The 27,500-nt window shown below is 47.0% G+C and overlaps 2 protein-coding genes across 4 annotated transcripts in view; both read right to left on the bottom strand.

Moving 5' to 3' along the window:
* LOC138215641 (schwannomin-interacting protein 1) overlaps positions 1-3,837 on the bottom strand; it is a 7,338-nt gene extending 3,501 nt beyond the window's left edge. Inside the window, exons 1-3 of one of the 3 annotated variants that reach the window (XM_069177898.1) lie at positions 3,521-3,837; positions 2,272-2,419; positions 1,913-2,164 (exon numbers count right to left, since the gene is read on the bottom strand). In XM_069177898.1, coding sequence (XP_069033999.1) covers positions 1,913-2,164; positions 2,272-2,274 — 255 coding nt within the window. In that variant the 5' untranslated portion in view covers positions 2,275-2,419; positions 3,521-3,837. The remainder of the gene's footprint in view (positions 1-1,912; positions 2,165-2,271; positions 2,420-3,520) is intronic. The other 2 variants (XM_069177900.1, XM_069177899.1) reach the window with 2 other exon arrangements.
* A 3,882-nt stretch (positions 3,838-7,719) lies between these two features.
* Positions 7,720-27,500, bottom strand: part of ache (acetylcholinesterase (Yt blood group)) — a 20,738-nt gene continuing 957 nt past the window's right edge. Inside the window, exons 2-9 of the mRNA XM_069177841.1 lie at positions 16,782-17,299; positions 16,455-16,678; positions 16,106-16,366; positions 15,183-15,405; positions 14,101-14,346; positions 13,346-13,538; positions 12,733-12,902; positions 7,720-10,722 (exon numbers count right to left, since the gene is read on the bottom strand). Coding sequence (XP_069033942.1) covers positions 10,601-10,722; positions 12,733-12,902; positions 13,346-13,538; positions 14,101-14,346; positions 15,183-15,405; positions 16,106-16,366; positions 16,455-16,678; positions 16,782-17,214 — 1,872 coding nt within the window. The 5' untranslated portion in view covers positions 17,215-17,299 and the 3' untranslated portion in view covers positions 7,720-10,600. The remainder of the gene's footprint in view (positions 10,723-12,732; positions 12,903-13,345; positions 13,539-14,100; positions 14,347-15,182; positions 15,406-16,105; positions 16,367-16,454; positions 16,679-16,781; positions 17,300-27,500) is intronic.

Raw genomic sequence — 27,500 nt, 5'->3', positions numbered from 1 at the left:
TCTGTTTTCCATTGCTGGAATCACTTTAAATCACAAACCCTGATTTAAATACAGATTTCACCTGATTTCAAAGACGCAATTACTCAGTAAATCACCTGCAAAACGGGAGCAAAAAAGATTTGCTAACTTTTTCAAGGAACACGCAATTTAATACCTTTATTTGAGATCTTAGTAAATCAGACCCTCAGTGCGGTAACATTTAGTCCTGAACAGTTAGTACGGTAACAGTTAGTACGGTAACATTTAGTACGGTAACAGTTAGTACGGTAACAGTTAGTACGGTAACAGTTAGTACGGTAACAGTTAGTGCGGTAACAGTTAGTGCGGTAACATTTAGTGTGGTAACATTTAGTGCGGTAACAGCTAGTACGGTAACAGTTAGTCCTGAACAGTTAGTACGGTAACAGTTAGTACGGTAACAGTACGGTAACAGTTAGTGCGGTAACAGTTAGTGCGGTAACAGTTAGTACGGTAACATTTAGTACGGGAGCAGTTATAGCGGTAACAGTTAGTGCGGTAACATTTAGTACGGTAACAGTTAGTGCGGTAACAATTAGTGCGGTAACAGTTAGTGCGGTAAAATTTAGTACGGTAACAGTTAGTACGGTAACAGTTAGTGCGGTAACAGTTAGTACGGTAACAGTTAGTGCGGTAACATTTAGTGCGGTAACAGTTAGTGCGGTAACAGTTAGTGCGGTAACATTTAGTGCGGTAACATTTAATGCGGTAACATTTAGTGCGGTAACAGTTAGTGCGGTAACATTTAGTGCGGTAACAGTTAGTGCGGTAAAAGTACGGTAACAGTTGGTACGTTAACAGTTAGTACGGTAACAGTTAGTACGGTAACAGTACGTTAACAGTTAGTGCGGTAACAGTTAGTTCGGTAACATTTAGTCCTGAACAGTTAGTACGGTAACAGTTAGTTCGGTAACATTTAGTCCTGAACAGTTAGTACGGTAACAGTTAGTACGGTAACAGTACGGTAACAGTACGGTAACAGTTAGTTCGGTAACATTTAGTCCTGAACAGTTGGTACGGTAACAGTTAGTGCGGTAACAGTTAGTACGGTAACAGTTAGTGCGGTAACAATTAGTGCGGTAACATTTAGTGTGGTAACATTTAGTGCTGTAACAGCTAGTACGGTAACAGTTAGTCCTGAACAGTTAGTACGGTAACAGTTAGTACAGTAACAGTTAGTGCGGTAACAGTTAGTACGGTAACATTTAGTGCGGTAACAGTTAGTACGGTAACAGTTAGTGCGGTAACAGTTAGTACGGTAACAGTTAATGCGGTAACAGTTAGTACGGTAACATTTAGTGCGGTAACAGTTAGTACGGTAACAGTTAGTACGGTAACATTTAGTGCGGTAACAGTTAGTACGGTAACAGTTAGTGCGGTAACAGTTAGTACGGTAACATTTAGTGCGGTAACAGTTAGTACGGTAACAGTTAGTGCGGTAACAGTTAGTGCGGTAACAGTTAGTACGGTAACAGTTAGTGCGGTAACAGTTAGTACGGTAACATTTAGTGCGGTAACATTTAGTGCAGTAACAGTTAGTGCGGTAACAGTTAGTGCGGTAACAGTTAGTACGGTAACATTTAGTGCAGTAACAGTTAGTACGGTAACAGTTAGTGCGGTAACAGTTAGTACGGTAACATTTAGTGCAGTAACAGTTAGTGCGGTAACAGTTAGTGCGGTAACAGTTAGTGCGGTAACAGTTAGTGCGGTAACAGTTAGTGCGGTAACAGTTAGTACGGTAACAGTTAGTGCGGTAACAGTTAGTGCGGTAACAGTTAGTGCGGTAACAGTTAGTACGGTAACAGTTAGTACGATTGAATGAGACACTAAGAATGACGACTGTCCCCGTCCACCACCAAACCACACCCTGCTCTCCAACATCATGACCGCTGACCTTTGCCCTCTTCTCCTCTTCCTGTTTCTCCAGCTCAGCAATACGCAGGCTCAGCGCTTCCCAGTGCATGATGGGAAGGCCCAGATTGTCCTCTCCATAGCTTTCCTGCCAGACCAGCGCCGCCCCCTCAGCATCTTCATCCTCCTCCTCCTCCTCATTGTCAGCATCGCCGTCGCTCGTCCGGTCGTCCTCGGCCTCGTTGCTGTCCTTCTCTTCCCCCAGCTGTCTCTGTCTCTCCTTCTCTCCCTCCATCTGTGGAGGACACGGGTCCACGTCTTCACACAGAGGACATGTCTACAACATGCTGTCCAATCACTGACTCATGTGGGTTCCATTTGTAATGTGATATTTCCAGCTACCATGTTTGTTTGAACCGACCAGGAAACTAAGTCCTTCAACACAGAGGAAACAGCATCAGAACAGCGGTCCACGTGGTGACATCACCTTCATGATGTTTCACAGATGAGGGATGCTCAGGGGCGGGGCCTGTGGTGGCTGCTCCGCCCTCTTTAATCACAGAGAGAAGAAAAGCTATTTAAACATGTTCAACATGAACTAATTACATACTGAAAAACCCAGGTTAATAAACTCCGGTTGGTCTGTCAGTAGTTCTTATTCCCAGACTGGGTCCGGTTCAGTTCTGTCTTAATGGATATGTATCGAGAAATAATATGACTCGTCTTCTGGACTTTTTTAGACCGAACAGATCAAATTCTCATATTAAAACCCAGCTGGTGATATTCGGATGTTGATGTAAAAATCCCACATCACACACAGCTCACTGATTGGCTGAAACAGTAGTGAGCTGAGTGGTGCTTCTTCGCCCCCTGCTGGTGATCAGTCGTTACATCACCACCTGAGATTCAGATTATCAGTGCTTTTAGACAATTTTCACTTTTCACAACTTCTTTTGTTAAATGAAAAACATATTCTGAAGTTTAAGTACAAAAAAGTACGGTTTGCAACATTAATGCCACCGAAGAGTACTTTGTGTACTGCAGTACTGTATCAACAAGGCACCAGGAATTAAAACATATAATTTCAATTGAAGTTCTTCCACTCGAAGTTCTGGTTCTGGTTCCTGCAGCTAGATGTTGAGCATCAGAATGATGGATGAGCAGAGTTTAAAACTAAAAGACTGGTTTCACCTTCATCTGCTGAAGGAGGAAAGTTTGTTTGCACTCACTGTACATCAGATCTTTTTAAAGGACGGAGCTATGAGCAGGATTTGTGACATCACAAATCATTTCTAAGCCTATCTGGGTCCAATTCAGTTTACACGGGTGTGATGTGGAAACCACATGGACATGAGTCTGATGATACTGAAGAGAAACAAGATGACTGAATGTTTTTGTGGTAAAACCAGAATCAGATTACTGTAAGAGGAGAATTTAATGTGGGTCCGGAACCGGTCCGCAGGGTCGTTAACAACCCCGGATGTTGACGACATGAGGAGGGTCCGGTCTGGTCGGGCTGCTCGGGGAACCCCTCCCTGTAGCTGCGGCCCTGCTCGGAGCTTTAAAGTGATCACAGAGCTTCAGACTGGCGGGAACAAACCGTTTCACACCGCCGCGGTGGACCGAGCCGGACCGGAACACAGTTACTCACCTGTTTGTCCGAACTTCGAGCTCCTCTACTGCCCCCGCTGCCGCTGAAGAAGCTCCGAATTCTGCCACATAGTTCTCCGCTCCTTCCTCAGCTCCTCCTCCTCCTCCTGCTCCTTCCCATCAGGAGTTTCTCTCCAGCGTCCTTCTTCCCCAACAGAACCGAACCGAACCGAACCGGACCGGACCGTTCCGTCCTCAAGACTCTTTCAGCCCCGCTTCGTCCCCGGCTGCCTCCCTGGACCTTCCGGTTTAATATTGTGTCAGATATTTACTTTCTCTCGCGCCCAACACGCAAACAGCACGCGCACACGATCAGGAGTTTGGCGCAGATCAACTTCCTGTCGCTTCCTTCAAATTAAAAGCCGACGTCGTGGTTAGCCGTAAGAGTGTAACGTGGGACCTGGTTTCAGCGGGTCCCTGTTCAACGTCCTGACAGACAGAAAGACAAAGACAGACAGACAGGAGGACAGACAACTTTGGTTTGTGTTCAACAAAGAAGGAAATAACTATGAAGAATCTTCTTCTTCTACTGCCTTCTTCTTCACACTCTGATTGTATACATGTACATGTATAGATGTGCATATGTATAAATGTACATGTATAGATGTGCATATGTATAGATGTGCATGTATAGATGTGCATATGTATAGATGTGCATATGTATAGATGTGCATATGTATAGATGTGCATGTATAGATGTGCATATGTAAAAATGTGCATGTATATATATATACGTGTATAGATGTACGTGTATAGATGTACATGTATAGATGTGCATATGTAAAAATGTGCATGTATAGATGTACATGTATAGATGTGCATGTATAGATGTGCATGTATAGATGTACATGTATAGCTGTGCATATGTATAGATGTGCATGTATAGATGTGCATGTATATATATACGTGTATAGATGTACGTGTATAGATGTACATGTATAGATGTGCATGTATAGATGTGCATATGTAAAAATGTGCATGTATAGATGTACATGTATAGATGTGCATGTATAGATGTGCATGTATATACATACTGTACGTGTATAGATGTACGTGTATAGATGTACATGTATAGATGTGCATATGTATAGATTTGCATGTATAGATGTGCATGTATAGATGTGCATGTATATATATATGTGTATAGATGTACGTGTATAGATGTACATGTATAGATGTGCATATGTATAGATGTGCATATGTAAAAATGTACATGTATAGATGTGCATGTATAGCTGTGCATATGTATAGATTTGCATGTATAGATGTGCATGTATAGATGTGCATGTATATATGCATGTATATATATACGTGTATAGATGTACATGTATAGATGTACATGTATAGATGTGCCTATCTATAGATGTACATTTATAGATGATGTACATGTATAGATGTACATGTATAGATGATGTATACGTATAGATGTGCATATGTATACATTTGCATGTATAGATGTGCATGTATAGATGTGCATGTATATATGCATGTATATATATACACGTGTATAGATGTACATGTATAGATGTACATGTATAGATGTGCCTATCTATAGATGTACATTTATAGATGATGTACATGTATAGATGTACATGTATAGATGATGTATACGTATAGATGTGCATATGTATACATTTGCATGTATAGACGTACATGTATAGATGTACATGTATAGATAACGTACATGTATAGATGTACATGTATAGATGATGTACAGTCCATCCAGAAAGTATTCACAGCGCTTCACTTTTTACACATTTTGTTATATTACAGCCTTATTCCAAAATGGATTAAATTCATTTTTTTCCTCAAAATTCTACACGCAATATCCCATAATGACAAAGTGAAAATAGTTTGTTTAAAATTTTTGCAAATCTATTAAAAATAAAGAACTAAAATATAACATGTACATAAGTATTCACAGCCTTTGCTCAATACTTTGTTGAAGCACCTTTGGCAGAAATTACAGCCTCAAGTCTTTTTGAGTATGACGCTATAAGCTTGGCTCCTATTCTTGGGCAGTTTCTCCCGTTCTTCTTTGCAGGACCTCTCAAGCTCCATCAGGTTGGATGAGGAGCGTCGGTGCTCAGACATCTTCAGATCTCTCCAGAGATGTTCAATCGGGTTCAAGTCTGGGCTCTGCCTGGGCCTCTCAAAGACATTCACAGAGTTGTCCCAAAGACACTCCTTTGTTATCTTGTCTGTGTGCTTTGGGTTGTTGTCCTGTTGGAAGATGAACCTTTGCCCCAGTCTGAGGTCCAGAGCGCTCTGGAGAAGGTTTTCATCAAGGATGTCTCTGTACATTGCTGCATTCATCTTTCCCTCCATCCTGACTAGTCTCCCAGTTCCTGCTGCTGAAAAACATCCCCACAGCATGATGCTGCCACCACCATGCTTCACCGTAGAGATGGTGTTGGTCAGGTGATGAGCGGTGCCTGGTTTTCTCCAGACATGACGCTTGGCATTCAGGCCAAAGAGTTCAATCTTTGTTTCATCAGACCAGAGAATTTAGTTTCTCATGGTCTGACAGTCCTTCAGGTTCCTTTTGGTAAACTCCAGGTGGGCTGTCATGAGCCTTTTACTGAGGAGTGTCTTCTGTCTGGCCACTCTACCATACAGGTCTGCTTGGTGGAGTGCTGCAGAGATGGTTGTCCTTCTGGAAGGTTCTCCTCTCTTCACAGAGCAACGTTGGAGCTCTGTCAGAGTGACCATCGGGTTCTTGGTCACATCCCTGACTGAGGCCCTTCTCCCCCGATCACTCAGTTTGGCCGGGCGGCCGACTCTAGGAAGAGTCCTGGTGGTTCAAACTTCTTCCATTTACAGATGATGGAGGTCATTGTGCTCATTGGGACCTTCAATGCTGCAGAAATGTTTCTGTACCCTTCCCCAGATCTGTGCCTCGATACAATCCTGTCTCGGAGGTCTACAGACAATTCTTTGGACTTCATGTCTTGGTTTGTGCTCTGACATGTCAACTGTGGGACCTTATATAGACGGTGTGTGTCTTTCCAAATCATGTCCATTCAACTGAATTTACCAGGTGGACTCCAATCAAGTTGTAGAAACATCTCATGATGATCAGTGGAAACAGGATGCACCTGAGCTCAATTTTGAGTGTAATGGCAAAGGCTGTGAATACTTATGTACAAGTGATTTTTTTCGTTTTTGATTTTTAATAGATTTGCAAAAATTTCAAAAAAAATGTATTTCACGTTGTCATTATGGGATATTATGTGGAGAATGCTGAGGGGAAAAATTAATTTAATCCATTTTGGAATAAGGCTGTAATATAACAATGTGGAAAAAGTGAAGCGCTGTGAATACTTTCCGGATGCACTGTACATGTATAGATGTGCATGTATAAATGATGTACATGTATAGATGTACATGTATAAATGATGTGCATGTATAGGTGTACATGTATAGGTGTACATGTATAGATGTACATGTATGAGATTGATGAAGAAACTCAGATGTATTATTTGGTTCTAACAGCAGCTCAGCGGTGAGAGTCGGTGTTCCGCTAGTTTCCGGTCTGTCAGCTGTGCAGCTTGACGGAGAGAGGAGAGGAGGAAGAGGAGAGGAGGAGGTGGAGGTATCTGGTTTCACAGCAGTGAGAGGAAGGAGCTGCTCTTTGTCTCTCTGAGTTGGAATAATTCAGACAATTTAAATACTGGAGCTGTGAGATTTCCTCCTGGCTGTTGTTTTTCCTTCTCAGAAATGAAGTCATAAGGCACGTGACCAAGAAGTGGAATGTGGCGGGCACTGCACGCGCTCCAACGGAGGCGCACCCTGTCATGTCTGGACTGTGGAACCCGCAGGCCGCCCCCTGGTGGCCGAACCCACAGAGGCGCTCCGTGCAGTGACCGACTGTATATCAAAGGGTCAGAGGTCAGAGTTCAGCTGCAGCTCTTCTCTGAGGGACTGCAGGATGTTGAGCTGATGTTGCTTCAAACTGCTGAGAACTGAAAGTCTGTATTTTTATTTCATGTGTGACTGACTCTCCTTCAACTCCTGCATGGACCGCTGACTAAATGTAAAAGTGCTCTGAAACATGAGGCCGATGCAGAAGTGTGTCACTCATGTTGAGATGTGATGCTTTGATTTGACAGCTCAGTGATGAACAGATGTGTTGTGTGACCGACTCTGTGTGCACCAACGCGCTGAATGCATGCTGAGACTCAATGAAATCTGCAGGTGGACAGAAGCAGCAGGTGTCTTTATTTCTGTTGCTATAGCTTAACCAGGTCAGCATTCATGATACACAGAGACAGTGGAAGCTACAACATGTACAGTACGAGTGAGCGGACAGACAGCAATGAGGCCGAGGACGCAAACAAAGTCAAACCAACACAAAGAAAGAAAGGTTATGGCACTCAGTTGCAGTTTATACTCAGAATAATATTGCTTTTAAAACATTACCTCTATCCATCATCATTGCTGTTTTATCACGTTATATTTTCACTGCATTTAAATATCAAATATATTCCTTTACTGGTGTATTTACGTTATTGCTAACATCAAACGTACCTAACATTAGAGATATAGGACTGACTTTGATAATAGTTTGTTGAAAAGTACAAAGTTTACAGAAATAACAGTCCAGGTGTGGGAGGGATTACTGGGAACTTCAGGACATGCAGAGGATTTGATAGGGGGGCCAGGGAAGGGGGTGGGGCTTAAGCAGGGTCACCTATTGAATGAGATGAGCTGTCACTCACACAGCCTCTCACACATGCAGTCCTCAGCGCTATTTTAGACATCAGGTACAATCCTTTTTTTTCATATTTACTACTCTTTAAAGCTAAACTACACGACTCGGAGCCATAAATAGGAGCTTCACATGCCAACAGAGACAGCCGTCAGCCAATCAGAGCGCTGATCCACTGCCCTCCCAGTGCTGAAGCAGAGGCTGACAGAAGGTACAGTGATGTCTCTCACACACTCTCTCTCTCACACACACACACACACACACACACACACACACACCAGCTCTGTGTGGATCATGTGGAGTCAATGATTTGGTTCCACGAGGTTCCTTCAGGAGCGACATGGTTCTCCGTAAGGTAACAGACCGGCCGTCTGGTGTCACTGCAGCTGCACACGTGAGAGCAGCAAGTCTCAAGTCAAATGTAGAGTTTTTTCTCTGATTTATTAACATTTAAAAATATGAGTGCTGCTAAAAGCTTTCAGTGTCAAACTGATAAATACAATAAATAAGTTTGTCTCCATAAATAAAACATCTGTACATCTGACAGGAAACCTTTGGACAGTTATTCATCTGATCTGGATGTTGATCAGTGAGACTGGAGCCAACATGAGATCCAGCAAGGTGATATTGTGAGTTGTGGGCGGAGCCTGTGGAACCTGGTTCATCCTGGATGTGATGGAACCAGACTTAACGGGATGTCACGTGTTCACCTGGTCATGATGCTCCTCCGTTGTTTCTGAGCTGCTTGAATACTTTGTCACATGATCACACGAGCTGCAAAGCGCAAACACACACACACACACACACACACACACACACACACACACACACACACACACACACACACAGAGTGGTTCTAGAGTTAAGGGTGTATTTCTCTGTCTTTTCATCTTTCCATCACATCTCCACCTCTCCTTCTGCCGTGTCACCCCTCTCCACCCCCCCTCCACCCTCCTCCTCCTCTACCTTTTCACCTCCTTTTTCCATCCATCCATCGTGTCCCGCCAGCCAGAGGCTGAGCCAGCGCTCTGTCACATTATCTGGCTGCTGAGTGAATTACTCTGCCTCCATTAGACTAACAAGAAAGCAGGATGGGGGGTTAAGTGAGTTGGAAGGAAGAGAGAGAGGAGGGATGGGGGAGGTCTGACAGAACAGAGAGAGGAGGATGAAAGAGGGAGGAAAACAGGAGGGTTGATTAGAGACGAAGACGACAGACGGAGTGGAGAGGAAGATAAAAGGGAGAAAGGAGGGGCTGAACTAAAGGGAGGTGATGGAGGGACAGGACAGATGATGAGGAGAAGAGGAAGAGACGGAGGAGAAGAGGAGGTAGAGCAGTAGAAGGAGGAAGAGGAGTAGAAGGAGGAAGAGGAGAGGAGGAAGAGGAGGAGGAGTAGAAGGAGGAGGAGGAAGAAAAGAGGAGGAAGAGGAGTAAAAGGAGGAGGAAGAGAAGAGGAGAAAGGAGGAGGAGGAGGAAGAGAAGAGAAGAGGAGGAGTAGAAGGAGGAGGAGGAAGAGAAGAGGAGGAAGAGGAGGAAGAGGATTAGAAGGAGGAGGAGGAGGAACAGGAAGAGAAGAGGAGGAAGAGGAGGAGTAGAAGGAGGAAGAGAAGAGGAGGAGGAGTAGAAGGAGGAGGAGGAAGAGGAAGAAGAGGAGGAGGAGGACTAGAAGGAGGAGGAGGAAGAGGAAGAGAAGAGGAGGAAGAGGAGGGACAGGAGGAGGGATGTGACCAAGGAGGAGACATGAAAAGATAAACAACAGGACAGAGAAACACACACACAGAGTTCAGTAGTAACCACACAGGACCGGCGCCGATCCGCTGAGAGGACGTGAACCTCTGACTGAGTTCGGCACCAGTCAGTTGTTCTGACCGTCTCACACTAAATGGACCGAAGCGATCATCCTGCTTCAAGTGAGGAGGACCTGTGGTCCACCTCAGGAGATGGTGATGGTGGTCAGAACCAAGAAGACCTGAACAGGAACACATGACGGTGCTGCTGAGTCCAAACACTGAAGCTGATATGTTGAAGAGGAGGACACCGAGGGACAGGGAACCAGCAGCGGTGCAGGGTCGTGGGCCGGTCCGGTTCAAAGCCACATACACATATGCATGCACACACACACCCGAGGTAATGACACATGTTTCTAATATCCCTCCTCACTGATGACACGTTGCCTCCACAGTCCGACACTTCCACACACACACGCACACGCACACACACACACACACGCACAATAAATAGTATAAATAAGACAAATGAAGAGACAATGTGTGTGTGTGCTGTGGAGCAGAGACGAGTCTTCACAGAGGGACTGTGGAGGAAAATGTCCGTTGCTTGTTGTCGCTGCCTCCCCTCCCTCCCCCCGCCGGGGTTCAGAGGTCGGTGCAGCGCTCCTGCTTGCTGTAGTGGTCAAACTGACTCTTCCAGTGCATCATGTAGGAGGACCAGCGGTGGAACTCCACCTTCCACTGACGCTCTGCTTCGTCGATGTTGTCTGGAGAAGAAGAAAAACACACTTTCTAAAGCAGAGTTCTTCAACAAGGGGTCCGTGACCCCTAGGGGGTCCACAGATGTACTTGCAGGGGGTCTGTGAAATTTTTGGTTGATTAGACAATTTTTCTTTTCTTTTTTTTCAAATTTTGTTTTTCCACGAATTTAAACGTCTTTAAATACACATTAACATGAATCCAACATGTTGTAGTGAATGGATAAATGGAGGCAGAAGATGTTATCTTTCAGTCAGAAATGCACATTCAGCGACACACAGGAGCTCTCAAGCTGGACACCGGTTCACCCACAGCAGCAGACCAGCCTGGACCTGTCCCTCAAAGCCTGGGCCTGTCTCTCCAAGCCTGGACCTGTCCCTCCAAGCCTGGACCTGTCCCTCCAAGCCTGGAGCTGTCCCTCCAAGCCTGGACCTGTCCCTCAAAGCCTGGACCTGTCCCTCCAAGCCTGGAGCTGTCCCTCCAAGCCTGGACCTGTCCCTCAAAGCCTGGACCTGCCCCTCCAAGCCTGGACCTGTCCCTCAAAGCCTGGACCTGTCCCTCAAAGCCTCCTGCACTCCTCCAGTTTAATATAAAGCACAATTTTATACAATATATTTAGTAGGGGGTCCCTGCTCCATCTCTATCAGTTTGGGGGTCCTTGGCCTGAAAAACGTTGAACACCCCTGGTCTAAAGAGAATCACACCAGCTGCTGTGATGTCACAGCTGAGTTTTGATTGGTCGTCAAACTTCGAGGGAGGGTTTTACAGTCTTTTCACAGCTGGTGGTAAAATTGATCTCCACATGTGTCTCCAGTGACCAGAAATGAATCTCTGTATGCAAATAAACATAACAGAAATAAACAGGTACATTTATTTAATGATGTAAATGTCTGAACACTGGAGTTTGTAATTCACAACCTGAACCGTCAGACCCAATCACATCAGTTCAGACAGATTATTGAATTATTCCAGCGGGTGAGAGGATCGGGCTCTGTGCTGTGGTGGATCAGTCAACTGTGCGAGGGGGCGGGGCTCCTCCACAGCTGTGGGTCTGATGTCAGAAATTACAGACGAGGTCGACTAAAAAAAACAAAAACTCAGAGGGATATTATTTCTGTTGATTTTTGAGAGGACGTCCAGTGAGCTGGCGGTCCTTCAGGGTGGTCCAGGACACGTTCAGGACCACACTGATAAAACAATGAGGAACACCTCCTGATGTGGTCTGGGGTCAGATCTAGAGCTGGTTGTGGATGAGCGATTCAGTTGCAGTTAATGAAGTCAGGGTTTCATTTAGTGGTGGCCAACACTGTGTGCTGGTCTGTCAGGAGCAGGACTGGCTGGAGGGCTCGGTGGTGATGAAGTGAAGTTTACACGAGGAAACACACCTTTTTATCACTAGATGTGTCTCCAGGTGTTCTCAAAGGAAGAAGGAGGCTTTTACTTTGAAACATCTCTAGATAAGATTCAGGTTCTTTGACTTCAGCTTTGCACCAAATGAAGGAACCCAACTTGATGCTGTGTCAGCAGATCTGTCCTCACAGTATATCTCAAAGAATATATATATATATAGAATTTTGAGGAAAAAAATGAATTTAATCCATTTTGGAATAAGGCTGTAACATAACAAAATGTGTAAAAAGTGAAGCGCTGTGAATACTTTCCGGATGCACTATATATACATATATATATACACACATATATACATATATACTGTCAGAGTAAAGTCCACAGTCAGTCGTGGTTGTTGAGGCACTTTGGACCGTCACACTCTTCATTTCAGCTTTAATCTGACACTCTGCTGTCTTTCAGAACTTACAAGTCTTTTAGGGACGTTGTGTTAGTTCTGGTGTGACTGATGTTAACGGTGCAGACCAGTGCAGACCAGTGGAGACCAGCGGAGACCAGCGGAGACCAGTGGAGACCAGGAGACCAGTGGAGACCAGCGGAGACCAGTGGAGACCAGGAGACCAGTGGAGTTCAAGTGTCACGTGTTCAGTAGAAGCAGCAGTTCTGTTTACCTGTGATGTTGAGGAGGCGGGGCAGGAAGCGGTTCCAGAAAGCACACATCTGGTTCCTCAGCCCTCTGTGGATCTTCAGCGGTTCGATGTTGAGTCCAACGTGTTTCTGCTCGCTGACGGTGAACAGAGGCCAGCGCTTCCCTCGGTCCCCCAGCCCCTCGTTGGGGTTTCTGACAGACACAACAGACGTTACCATAAAAATAGATCAAAACTTCTTCAGGTCCTCAGCAGCCCTGTTGCCAGGCAACCAACGGAGTCAGAATCTCAACTCTGACCTTTGCAGTACAAACGTGGTCCAGAAGAAACCCTGACTGAAAGCTGAATCTGGTTTATCTTGAGTTCGACTGATACACCTGCCCCGTCTGATGAATAACAGAAACACCATCGTATGTATTGGAGCACCTCGGCTCATCTGATACAGGACTCCCTGAAACAGATCCGTTTGGACCGGGGAGCTGCAGGAACAAACAGCCGGACTACTGGGCGACCTGAGTACCTGCTGTCACAGGGGAGCCGCGGGCGGGCCTCATGAGGAGGGAGGGAGGTCCGGTGTGTCTCATTACAGGTACGTTACAGGTACGTTACAGTTCACAGCAGGTTGTTGATGCCTCACCCAGTCCGTGCAAAGTTGGCCCAGTATCTCATCATGCGTCGGCTCAGCTTCTCCTCCTCCAGGGTGTAGTTGAGTCTCTTCTCCAGCGGCAGGCCGAACACAAACTCAATCTCGTAGCCGTGGATGACACCCATCCACTCGGGCCAAGCCAGGTTAGACGCCCGGTGGTCGAACAGGTACAGGTAGACTCCTCCTGCAGGAACAACACCACACAGACTGTATGAGATGCATGTTCTTCTATTATTGTATTATATTATTATTCTAAATTCTATTATTCTATTTTTATTTCATTATTTTATTATTCTATAAATTATATTATATTATTATTCTATTCTTTTATTATTCGTTGATTATTCTATTATTATTATTATATTATTCTATTTTTCTATTTTTATTTTATTATTATTTTATTATTCTATAAATTCTATTATTTTATAATTCTTTTATGTTATTATTTTATTATTATTTTATTTTATTATTTTACATAGTGGTAACATGAGATCCAGCACAGTGATATTGCGAGTTGTGGGCGGAGCCTGTGGAACCTGGTTCATCCTGGATGTGATGGAACCAGACTTAACGGGATGTCACGTGTTCACCTGGTCATGATGCTCCTCCGTTGTTTCTGAGCTGCTTGAATACTTTGTCACATGATCACACGAGCTGCAAAGCGCAAACACACACACACACACACACACACACACGCACACACACACACACACACACACACACACACACACACACACACACCTTACCCTGAGAGTTTCCTCCGCTGTTCATCACCCCGAAGCCGCCCCCGCCCATGTTGGCCTTGAGCCCGTTGTGCTGAGCGTAGGAGCGGGCGAAGTGGGCCAGTGGGCAGATGACGTTGTGGTCGCCCACGATGTCGTCCATGGCGTCGCGGTTCTTCATCCCGTTGTTCTCGTCCATCCAGTCGGTGTACTGCAGCACCACGGCCTCCAGCCCGATGTCGTTAGCATGAGGGACGCTCAGCTTCACGCCTGGTGGAGGAAAGTTAAACTCTTTAGACAACCAGAAGAATGAAGCTGCATCTGTACAGCTGTGGGAGGTGGAAGTGGGATGGAGAAGTGACGGAAAAGTGACTTCCTGTTTGGTGTTGAATAAGAGCTGCACTCATCGCTGCCTCGTTAGACCCGTAGAACTAAAGGATGTTCTGATCCAGATCACGTATGATCATCATCCTGCTATCATCCAACATTATTCAGCTGCACTTCACCTTCACTGTGATGCAGCGAGAACAAAATGGCTGCAGTCAAAAACAAATCAAAATAAGGAGGACGGTGACAGGGAGTCATCACGTAACCATGGAAACTTTAAACACAGAGAGGTGGAGAACCTCATCAGCTGATCCAGGATCTGCAGTCTGAACTGGACTCTAATACTAAGAACCTACCGGTATTGAACGCTTTTACAATATTACAATATTACAATATTGTATATTTTATTTTATATTTTACAATATTACAATGTTTTATATTTTACAATATTACAATGTTGTATATTTTACAATATTACAATATTTTATATTAGATAATCTTGCTTCCTGCTATGAAGTGTTCTCTCTTCACCGGAGCAGCAAACAAAGGCAGCTCTCTGGTTCCTGAATAGAACACGTGTGTTCCGTGTTAAATGAGCTTCATGTCCTGTTGTTTGAGGACCACAGGCTGTCCTGTAGTCCAGTTAGTGTCTCTCTGTCTCCTGAACCGTCCCGTGTCTCTGTCTCCTGAACCGTCCCCGTGTCTCTGTCTCCTGAACCATCCCGTGTCTCTGTCTCCTGAACTGTCCCCGTGTCTCTGTCCAGCTGAATGAACGTCACCTTCCATGAAGTCCTCCCTAGAGATGAGGCTGTCGTTGTCCTTGCTGAATCCCGGCGCTCCGTACAGCAGGAAGTAGGACCCCTCATCCTGGTTGACCCCGAGGAGGATCTGCGTGTCCTTGAAGTTGCCTGAGCTGAGCATGGCCTCGGGGGTGTCGGGGAGAACCTCGCCATCCACAACGGGTACGAAGGAGAAGCGGAAGAGAGCGGACCACGGCAGAACCTGCTCAGAACAGGAGGAGTCAGGAGGACGACGTGACGGAACACTTGAACTACAGCATGAGGTCCGGTTGACCCGCTGCTCTACAACACTCTGGTACCAACACCACAGCTTTGGACTGCTTTAGGTCCGGTGGGGACAGCTGGCTGGGTCACATGGACCAGAACTAGCATTCACCATCATCCAACAGAGGAACAGCACTGGTTCTGTCTCCTCCCTCCACCTGACTCCTCCCCCCACCTGTCTCCTTAAGCTCCATCCACAGTGAGACAGAGGAGACTCTGATCTAACTGATGGGGAGCAGTATTATTTATTGTTGATAAGACATGCAGTTTGGGAACATTTCAAATAAAATAAATCCTAATAAATAAAATGGGTTTGACTCAACATGATATATTTACGTATGACAGCCTGTATTTGTTTGATCCCAACACATGCACACATCTGCTCGTCTCCCTTCTTGTCACATGACGTTGGACTTTGGAGATATGGCTCAGCCCTCGATGACATCACACTGAGACCTGAGACAATACCAGAGTCTTCATCACTCGGTTTCTACTGGAGCACCTTCATCGTTCTGCTTGTATTTAGACTATGAATGTTGTAAGAACCATCTGGTCTCTGCTGTTTCCGGCCTTCTTAGGTGTGCTGAGCTTGTGAATGTGCAGGTGCGCAGCAGAGGAGGAGCTTCAGACTGCTTTACCTGCCACTCCTGGTCGATGAGCTCCTGAGGAGTTTTACTGCGCAGACAGTCCACCAGCTCCGTGTCATTACCTCCGTTGCAGCCGACCAGCTTGCTCAGCAGGGTGGCGCGTCGGCGGGCCTCAGCGGGGCTGACCGAGGCCCACGGGGAGTTCGGGACGCCGCTCTGCAGGATAGCCCGTGTGAAAGTTGGCCGGCTGTCCGGAGAAAGGAGGTGGAATCCAACCGAAGCACCACCAGCACTCTCACCAAAGATAGTCACCTGATAACAGGACAACAAGCGGATGTCCGGATCAGCACCGGCTCAGACTGTTTCTGATGGAGAGAACAAACACCATAGAGACACTCACCTGTTTGGGGTTTCCACCAAAGACGCGGATGTTGTCTTGGACCCACTGCAGAGCCATCCTCTGGTCCAGCAGACCCACGTTACCGGGAGCCTCGGAGGAGCCGTGCAGGGCAAGAAAACCGAAGGCACCGATCCGGTAGTTCATGGAGACCACGATGACGGTCTCACTGTGGGCCAGGTAGCGACCGTCGTACACGTCCAGAGAGGAAGAACCGCTGTAGAAACCTGAGGAAACACGGAGTGACTGTCACAGTCTGCTTGTATTACTTCCTAATGTAAAGACCGGTGTAATGAAGCATCCAGCGGTGGCAGGAGTGAGTACGAGTACCTCCACCGTAGATCCACACCATGACGGTGAGGTTGTGCGGTCGGGGGGAGGAGGGCACCCACACGTTGAGGTACAGGCAGTCCTCGCTCATCTCTCGGTTGGGGTTCCACATCTCGCTGCCCTGGAAGCCGGGATACGACGTGTCCACGAACTGGTAGCAGGCGCTGGGGTAGGTGTTGGCCTCGTATACGCTGGTCCACGGACGCTTGGGCTCGGCAGGACGGAACCGCCGCTTCCCTACCGGGGCCTCTGCGAAGGGGATGCCCAGGAAAGAAGTGACGTAGCTTCGGTCCGGCACCGGCAGGCGGAAACCTCGAACTCGACCGGAACGAGTCTGAACGACGAGGTCGGCCTCCGTCTGGGAGAAGCAGGTGGGGATGAAGAGCGCCAGGAGGTGGACGGAGGAGAGGAGGAGGAGGGTGGATGGCTGCATGACGAAGGCAGAGACTGTGGAGCTGCAGCTGTAGGCGTGATTCCTCCAATCAGGCAGGTCGGGTCGGCTCTGCTTCTCCTCAGATCTGCAGGGACAGACGGAGTAATGTGATTACAGCGAAGGAGGCGGACGGGCGACAGGACGATGGATGCGTCATCAGATGTGTTCGAGGCAGAGCGTCTGAATCCAGATGTTTGATGTAAAATACCTCAACATCTTCTGAAGGCTTTTCACTAAAATAAATCAGAACTAATTTGGCAGATTTGATTTACAATTCACTTAAAATGCTAAATTTTAACGACAGAAATGTGTAAAATCATAAAACAATATAAAATGAGAGTAAACACAGATAGAAGCTCAGCAAACAGTTCTCTTTAATATATGAGAAATATTCATCAATAAAAACCTTTATGGCCTCAATGTTTAGAGAACAAATTAAAGACTTTAAAGAAGAGTTAAAGAAGTCGAGACGCTTCATCACACAAATAGGATGAGACGACACGTTCACATGGATTCACTCTGATGTTGCCGACGTCTCCTCGGTCACCGCCTGCAGCTCCTGGAGCCTCGTGGGCCTCATGTGGGCCTTGTGGGCCTCCCTCATCATCATCATCATCATCATCATCCTGAAACTCATCCCGATGTCCCGGCTGGAAGCGGCAGGATGAGGGAGGAGCTACATTCGCGCTGAGGCTGGCTAACTACAGCAGTTAATGATGGAGTTCTCATGCTCTGTGTTTCCAGGTCAATGAGCCTCATCATCATCACCATCATCATCACCACTATCATCACCACCAGCACCACCATCATCATCATCATCACCACTATCATCACCACCACCACCACCATCGCCATCACCACCATCACCACCATCATCATCACCATCATCATCCTCACCACCACCACCACCACCATCATCATCATCATCATCATCACCACTACCACCATCATCATCACCACCATCACCATCATCATCCTCACCACCACCACCACCATCGCCATCACCACCATCACCACCATCATCATCACCATCATCATCCTCACCACCACCACCACCACCATCATCATCATCATCATCATCACCACTACCACCATCATCATCACCACCATCACCATCATCATCCTCACCACCACCACCACCATCATCATCACCACCAACACCATCATCATCACCATCACCATCATCACCACCACCATCATCACCAACACCACCACCATCATCATCACCACCACCATCATCATCATCACCATCACCACCACCGTCATCATCACCACCACCATCATCATCACCATCACCACCACCACCACCATCATCACCACCACCATCATCACCAACACCACCACCATCATCATCACCACCACCATCATCATCATCACCATCACCACCACCGTCATCATCACCACCACCACCATCATCATCATCACCACCATCACCATCATCATCCTCACCACCACCACCACCATCATCATCCTCACCACCACCACCACCATCATCATCACCACCACCATCATCACCAACACCACCACCATCATCATCAACACCACCACCATCATCATCACCACCATCATCATCATCATCACCATCACCACCACCATCATCATCATCACCATCACCACCACCGTCATCATCACCACCACCATCATCACCACCACCACCACCACCATCATCACCATCATCATCACCACCATCGTGATGGTGGTCGCTTCCCATAAGCACTAAAGCATTAAATAGTCAACACAACTGAGACAATAGACGAACAATCAGCTTCCAGCTCCTCTGGTTCTGCTGGTTCTGAACCAGGACAGCAGAACCACACGGTGCCGAGGAGGAGATAAACAAGTGGATCACTGAGACTTGGAGACGCGCTGCCTGGTTGTGGTTTGAAGGATTTGATTGATGGGTCCAACCATGTTGATTGACAGGAAGTATATTAAAAAGAGTTGGATGAAGTCTGTCAATAAAAGAGAAGCAGCATGAGGTTTGTAGGAATGAGTCCAATCAGTAGAACGCTGTCGTTAAACCACGAGATCTCAGGTGTGTGAGACAGGTGTGAGACAGGTGTGAGGTCACCAGGAGCTGCAGGAGACCAGTGCTTCACTGTCTTTATATAGAAACATGAAGAATAAAGAGGAAAATCAAAGGTTCATACGTCTAAAGCATTTTTATTGTTTTACTGTCATCGTGATGAACAAGAACTTGCTTAAAGAAATGTAAATAAAACAGGTATAATTTGTTCTATTAATCCATCTGCATTTTACTGAAACATAAAACATGTCCAGTTTGTGTAGATGATGGAGGCCAACTGTAATGATCGTTTAACATTATATAACATCATATCTGATGCTTTGGTCTCTAGTCTGCTCTTAAACTTATTAGTCAGCGTGATTTTATTTTCTTCTTCAGTCAACACAGACAGAAAATCCATGTAAAAGCTCAGGTTAGTTTTCAACCATCACTTCATTCATCATTTGATGAATAACTGATGAACTAACCTGCACACTCACACAGTAAACGTGATAATACAGACGAGCTCAAGCTGCCCACCACCACAAATATACGTATATACAAGACACATGGTGATGTTAGTGTGCTGATGTTTGTTCACATGGAGATAACAGAGGCGAGAGAACCACTCTCCTCTTCAACTGTCACTCAAACTGTTCGTGTAATAATTTATATATATCAATATATAATTTTATGTAAATACAAACAGAATGCAAAGATTTGCAAATCATGTAAACCCGTTTTTATTTGAAAATAGACCAGAGACAATGTATCAGATGGAGATATTTGCAATAAAATATGAGTTTATGTTCGTTGAATTCTGTTTTTATTTACATTTTACACATCATCACAACTGTTTTAGAAACGGTTGTAATGTGTGTGTGTGAGGGACAGAAAAAGGTGACCTCACCAAAATAGATTCTCTATACTGTACACACACACACACTAACACACACGCACACACACAGCTGCCTCCTATCCCTTACAGCCTTCCCGAGTTGATCCCGTCGCCATGACAACCATACATTACAAAACATAAACAGCCATCTGACAGACGGAGGACAACTGTCTCCTGCATTGTTTATTTATAAGTAAACAGAACAAACAAGCACATGAGATATTTACAGTTGTCTTCACTTCACGAACACTTTATTATGTTGTACTTTTAGTTTTAGATGAATATAATTCAGTAAACCACAAAGAGAAACATCTCTGCATGTCAGGACTAAACAAGGACCAGTGAAGTCCTCAGAACTTTGTAGAACTCTGCGATAACACTGAGGCCTGACACGGGTCGGGTCGAAGGACACGCCCACAAACACCGTCGCCTCAATAACAGAGAGATGGAGGAAGTTTGGGAACAACGTCACTCTGAACACAGTCACTCATCTCGCCAAGCAGGAAGGTCTTCGATCAGTCCAACAGAACCTCCAACAGTGACCCGGTACACACCGGTCTGCCAGACCTGATCTGATAGGACCACAAGTGGTCAAGCTGACATCCAGCTATGAACCTGCAGATCATCCAGAGGTGTCTCACTTCAGTACATCCTGGTAACCATGACATCATGTTACAGCGGCTTCCACGCTACCGTCAGGTTACAGCGGCTTCCACACGCTACCGTCAGGTTACAGCGGCTTCCACACGCTACCGTCAGGTTACAGCGGCTTCCACACGCTACCGTCACATTACAGCGGCGTCCACGCTACCGTCAGGTTACAGCGGCTTCCACACGCTACCGTCACGTTACAGCGGCTTCCACACGCTACCGTCACGTTACAGCGGCTTCCACGCTACCGTCACGTTACAGCAGCTTCCACACGCTACTGTCACGTTACAGCAGCTTCCACATGCTACCGTCACGTTACAGCGGCTTCCACGCTACCGTCACGTTACAGCAGCTTCCACATGCTACCGTCAGGTTACAGCGGCTTCCACATGCTACCGTCACGTTACAGCGGCTTCCACGCAACCGTCACGTTACAGCAGCTTCCACACGCTACCGTCAGGTTACAGCGGCTTCCACACGCTACCGTCAGGTTACAGCGGCTTCCACACGCTACCGTCAGGTTACAGCGGCTTCCACACGCTACCGTCACGTTACAGCAGCTTCCACGCTACCGTCACGTTACAGCGGCTTCCACACGCTACCGTCAGGTTACAGCGGCTTCCACACGCTACCGTCAGGTTACAGCGGCTTCCACACGCTACCGTCACGTTACAGCAGCTTCCATGCTACCGTCACGTTACAGCGGCTTCCATGCTACCGTCACGTTACAGCGGCTTCCACACGCTACCGTCAGGTTACAGTGGCTTCCACACGCTACCGTCAGGTTACAGCGGCTTCCACATGCTACCGTCACGTTACAGTGGCTTCCACGCTACCGTCACGTTACAGCAGCTTCCACACGCTACCGTCATGTTACAGCGGCTTCCACACGCTACCGTCACGTTACAGCAGCTTCCACGCTACCGTCAGGTTACAGCGGCTTCCACATGCTACCGTCACGTTACAGCGGCTTCCACGCTACCGTCACGTTACAGCAGCTTCCACGCTACCGTCAGGTTACAGCGGCTTCCACACGCTACCGTCATGTTACAGCGGCTTCCACACGCTACCGTCACGTTACAGCAGCTTCCACACGCTACCGTCATGTTACAGCGGCTTCCACACGCTACCGTCAGGTTACAGCGGCTTCCACACGCTACCGTCACGTTACAGCGGCTTCCACACGCTACCGTCACGTTACAGCAGCTTCCACGCTACCGTCAGGTTACAGCGGCTTCCACGCTACCGTCACGTTACAGCGGCTTCCACACGCTACCGTCACATTACAGCGGCTTCCACACGCTACCGTCAGGTTACAGCGGCTTCCACATGCTACCGTCACGTTACAGCGGCTTCCACACGCTACCGTCAGGTTACAGCGGCTTCCACACGCTACCGTCAGGTTACAGCGGCTTCCACACGCTACCGTCACGTTACAGCGGCTTCAACACGCTACCGTCACGTTACAGCAGCTTCCACGCTACCGTCAGGTTACAGCGGCTTCCACACGCTACCGTCACGTTACAGCAGCTTCCACGCTACCGTCAGGTTACAGCGGCTTCCACATGCTACCGTCACGTTACAGCGGCTTCCACGCAACCGTCACGTTACAGCAGCTTCCACACGCTACCGTCAGGTTACAGCGGCTTCCACACGCTACCGTCAGGTTACAGCGGCTTCCACACGCTACCGTCAGGTTACAGCGGCTTCCACACGCTACCGTCACGTTACAGCAGCTTCCACGCTACCGTCACGTTACAGCGGCTTCCACACGCTACCGTCAGGTTACAGCGGCTTCCACACGCTACCGTCAGGTTACAGCGGCTTCCACACGCTACCGTCACGTTACAGCAGCTTCCACGCTACCGTCACGTTACAGCGGCTTCCACACGCTACCGTCAGGTTACAGCGGCTTCCACACGCTACCGTCAGGTTACAGCGGCTTCCACACGCTACCGTCACGTTACAGCAGCTTCCATGCTACCGTCACGTTACAGCGGCTTCCATGCTACCGTCACGTTACAGCGGCTTCCACACGCTACCGTCAGGTTACAGTGGCTTCCACACGCTACCGTCAGGTTACAGCGGCTTCCACATGCTACCGTCACGTTACAGTGGCTTCCACGCTACCGTCACGTTACAGCAGCTTCCACACGCTACCGTCATGTTACAGCGGCTTCCACACGCTACCGTCACGTTACAGCAGCTTCCACGCTACCGTCAGGTTACAGCGGCTTCCACATGCTACCGTCACGTTACAGCGGCTTCCACGCTACCGTCACGTTACAGCAGCTTCCACGCTACCGTCAGGTTACAGCGGCTTCCACACGCTACCGTCATGTTACAGCGGCTTCCACACGCTACCGTCACGTTACAGCAGCTTCCACACGCTACCGTCATGTTACAGCGGCTTCCACACGCTACCGTCAGGTTACAGCGGCTTCCACACGCTACCGTCACGTTACAGCGGCTTCCACACGCTACCGTCACGTTACAGCAGCTTCCACGCTACCGTCAGGTTACAGCGGCTTCCACGCTACCGTCACGTTACAGCGGCTTCCACACGCTACCGTCACATTACAGCGGCTTCCACACGCTACCGTCAGGTTACAGCGGCTTCCACATGCTACCGTCACGTTACAGCGGCTTCCACACGCTACCGTCAGGTTACAGCGGCTTCCACACGCTACCGTCAGGTTACAGCGGCTTCCACACGCTACCGTCACGTTACAGCGGCTTCAACACGCTACCGTCACGTTACAGCAGCTTCCACGCTACCGTCAGGTTACAGCGGCTTCCACACGCTACCGTCACGTTACAGCGGCTTCCACACGCTACCGTCACGTTACAGCAGCTTCCACACGCTACCGTCATGTTACAGCGGCTTCCACACGCTACCGTCAGGTTACAGCGGCTTCCACACGCTACCGTCACGTTACAGCGGCTTCCACACGCTACCGTCACGTTACAGCAGCTTCCACGCTACCGTTAGGTTACAGCGGCTTCCACACGCTACCGTCACGTTACAGCAGCTTCCACACGCTACCTTCACGTTACAGCGGCTTCCACACGCTACCGTCACATTACAGCAGCTTCCACACGCTACCTTCACGTTATAGCAGGTTCCACACGCTACCGTCACGTTATAGCAGCTTCCACACGCTACCGTCACGTTACAGCAGCTTCCACACGCTACCGTCACGTTATAGCAGCTTCCACACGCTACTGTCATGTTACAGCAGCTTCCACACACTACCGTCACGTTATAGCAGCTTCCACACGCTACCGTCACATTACAGCAGCTTCCACACGCTACACATTATAGCAGCTTCCACACGCTACCTTCACGTTTCAGCAGCTTCCACACGCTACCTTCACGTTACAGCAGCTTCCACACGCTACCGTCACGTTTCAGCAGCTTCCACACGCTACACATTATAGCAGCTTCCACACGCTACCTTCACGTTTCAGCAGCTTCCACACGCTACCTTCACGTTACAGCAGCTTCCACACGCTACCTTCACGTTTCAGCAGCTTCCACACGCTACCGTCACGTTACAGCAGCTTCCACACGCTACCGTCACGTTATAGCAGCTTCCACACGCTACTGTCATGTTACAGCAGCTTCCACACACTACCGTCACGTTATAGCAGCTTCCACACGCTACCGTCACATTACAGCAGCTTCCACACGCTACACATTATAGCAGCTTCCACACGCTACCTTCACGTTTCAGCAGCTTCCACACGCTACCTTCACGTTTCAGCAGCTTCCACACGCTACCTTCACGTTACAGCAGCTTCCACACGCTACCTTCACGTTTCAGCCTCCTTCCTTCAGGATGTTTTTTTTTCCTCCATTCAATCGTTCACCTGAAGATCTGCTTTGATTTTTTTTTTCCCCAGAAAAACTCTCCTGTGTGAGTCTCAACTTTTTACAGACGTGTTGCTGCCATCAAATGGAAAATAATCAGATATTTTTAATAAAACAATACGTTTTCTGTTTCAACATTTGATATGTTGTCTTTGGTCTATTTACAATCAAATAGGAGTTTACATGACTTGGAAATCATTGAATTCTGTTTTTATTTCATTTTACACGTCGTCCCAACTCTGTAGGATACGGGGTTGTAAAAATATAATTTAAATAACATTAAAAAGTCCAATGAAGTCCAGACAGACTAAATATAATAATAATAATATAATACAATAAGAGTGTGTTTTATGTTTCCGTAGTGACGTGTCTGGACAGATGCTCTGCCTTCTTACAAACAGCTGTTGTTGTTCACACATCAGTCAGACCTGTTGTTTCCTGCGTCTCCACCAGACATCTTCTCTCTCATTTTCATTTTCTCCTCAACAACAATAATAAAGCTTCAAACATCAGAAGGTCTCCAGATTCATAGATACAAGAGACAGAAGAGAGAGAACGCAGGGATGGAAACAGGGTGGCAATTATTAATAGTAGTAGTGACAGCTGCATGGAAGGAAAACAGGGAGGAGGAGGGGAGAGGAGAGGAGAGGAGAGGAGTTCATTGATCATCAGGTCTCCTCTGAGAACTGCAGGTTGTTTGCAGACAGGAGATCATTCTGTGTTAATTAATAACATGCAGTAATAATGTGAACAGTATGTGTGTGGTGTACACTCCAACACAGCAGGGGGCGGTGTGGCTTCTTAGTGCTGGTTGAGGGGACCCAGTAAACCAGGGAGTTTTTAACCAATGGTCCAGTGGCACTAATGAAACAAACAGTAACTGATGTAGAGACAGACATGGAGGAGGAGGAGGAGGAGGAGGAGGAGGGGGAGACGAAGAAGAGAGGAGCTCCATGAGGAAATCAGAGAGGGGGGCGGAGCAGACACAGGGGGGGAGTGTAGGGGGGTGTCACTTCTCAAATTAGACCGAGGAATTTGTGCATGAAGTTGACAGGAGTTTTGGTTTCAGCTGCAGGTCATGAGTCTGTCGGGATTAAACTGTAGAGATAGACGACGTCGAGGAGCCGGAAAATATATGGAAAAGACTTAATGGAGGGATTTCTGGAAGTTCTTTGATCGAAGACGAGCATGTGGTGAAATAATATCTATACATAGAAACATTCCCATCACTGACTGGCTGCATGTCCAGCAGAGAACATGACAGAGCAGAAACAGAGCGGACCTTCTGCCCATGAGTGGTCCAGGACCCGGTTTCCGTGCAGCTCCACAGGACGAGTTGTCCAGTGAGAGGAGGAGGAGGACTCTCAGAGTGATGAAGATGAAAACATCTGTCACTGTTTCCTGTATAATGTCCTATATTCATATCTGAACAAGACTCCCGGTGTCAACCTCCATTTGGACAAATTACTGTCTGTTACTATGGCAACGGGTGCCTTGACAGTCAGTCACATCATTGCAGGTTAATGTGTTGCCATTAACCTGCAATGATGTCATCATGGTGTGACTGAAACAGTATTTCATCCTGTCAGCAGTGTGTGTCCAGACTTCTTGGATGCTACATGCTACATGCTAACATGGCCAATAAATCTCCAGAAGCTGTGTTTTAATTTCACAGACAGAAACCTAAAATGATCTCAAATATTCCTTTAGTCGTGATGTTTCTGTATTTTTTTTATACATGTTCATGTCACATTCTGGTTTTACTAAATGACCTTTCACTCATAATAATGAATCAGCGCATTAAGAAGTCCTGCTGATGCTCCGATCGTCACCGTGACAACAGGATGTTCCATCCAGCTCTGCAGCATCCTCCGTGGCTTCCATGTGGAGGGTCAGCGAACGCAGCGCAGCATCAGCAGCGTCTCACTCCCACTGCAGCCGCCCACAGGTGATATCATCAGCTTACAGAGCTTAATGCTGCTGACTTCACTTCTCATAACTATGTAGAAATCATTCTCAACCTTTAACAGATTTAACAGATTATGATTAACTTCATAATCATTCAGTGACAGACACACGTCTTCATTCTTCAACACTTAATCACATACGTGATATTTGATCAATAATATTGTGTCAGGGAGGTTTCTTCAGTCCAGTGGACAGAGTCAGGATAAGGATGAGAATATTCTTCTTTTTTTTATTGTCAGCAAATAACATGAATAGAAGAAAATGAATAAGTGATGACTGTAGTCAAAGCCTGGTGTGTAAAGCTTAAAAAAAAAGTCAATTTATTATTTATAAATGTCCTGCAGCCAAAATCTGTTCATGTCTTCAGGTTAAAACAGCCTTTTGGAAAATCGACCTAATTCGGTCATCAATACATTTTCAGAGAACAATGAAACCTCATCAGATGCAAAACAACCAGGCAGAGAACCACAACCAGACCCAGAAGCAGGAACACGAGTGGGGGTGGTGGGGACAACAGAACGTACTCATTCATCCTCTGAGCAGAGATGCAGACTCAGATATTACTTACAGATGATTTTATATTATGTCATGTGCAGAAACACAAGTTTTAATGAATGAGTAAATCCAGTAAAAGCTGCCGCATTGATTAAACTTTGGCAGATAAGAGAAGTGAGAAAGTGAAATGTGCACAGCCAGCTGCCAAAACTGCATTAAGCCTTATGACTTACAGGAGCCATAAATCCAGCAGCAGAGAGGGAGGAGGAGGACGGAGGAGGACGGAGGAGGCGACAGTCTTCCACCTCGCCAACGTTTCACCAGCCAACCTCTCTGCAGCTCATCGTCCAGCGAGCAGCAGCGAAGGTTCTGCTGTTAGAACCAGGAACCTCACA

This window comes from Embiotoca jacksoni, unplaced genomic scaffold, assembly GCF_022577435.1.
Source record: "Embiotoca jacksoni isolate LCO1_2020_lvr unplaced genomic scaffold, fEmbJac1.0.p SCAF_78, whole genome shotgun sequence".
Classification (NCBI taxonomy): Eukaryota; Metazoa; Chordata; class Actinopteri; family Embiotocidae; genus Embiotoca; species Embiotoca jacksoni.
This window is presented reverse-complemented; position numbering and strand designations above follow the sequence as displayed.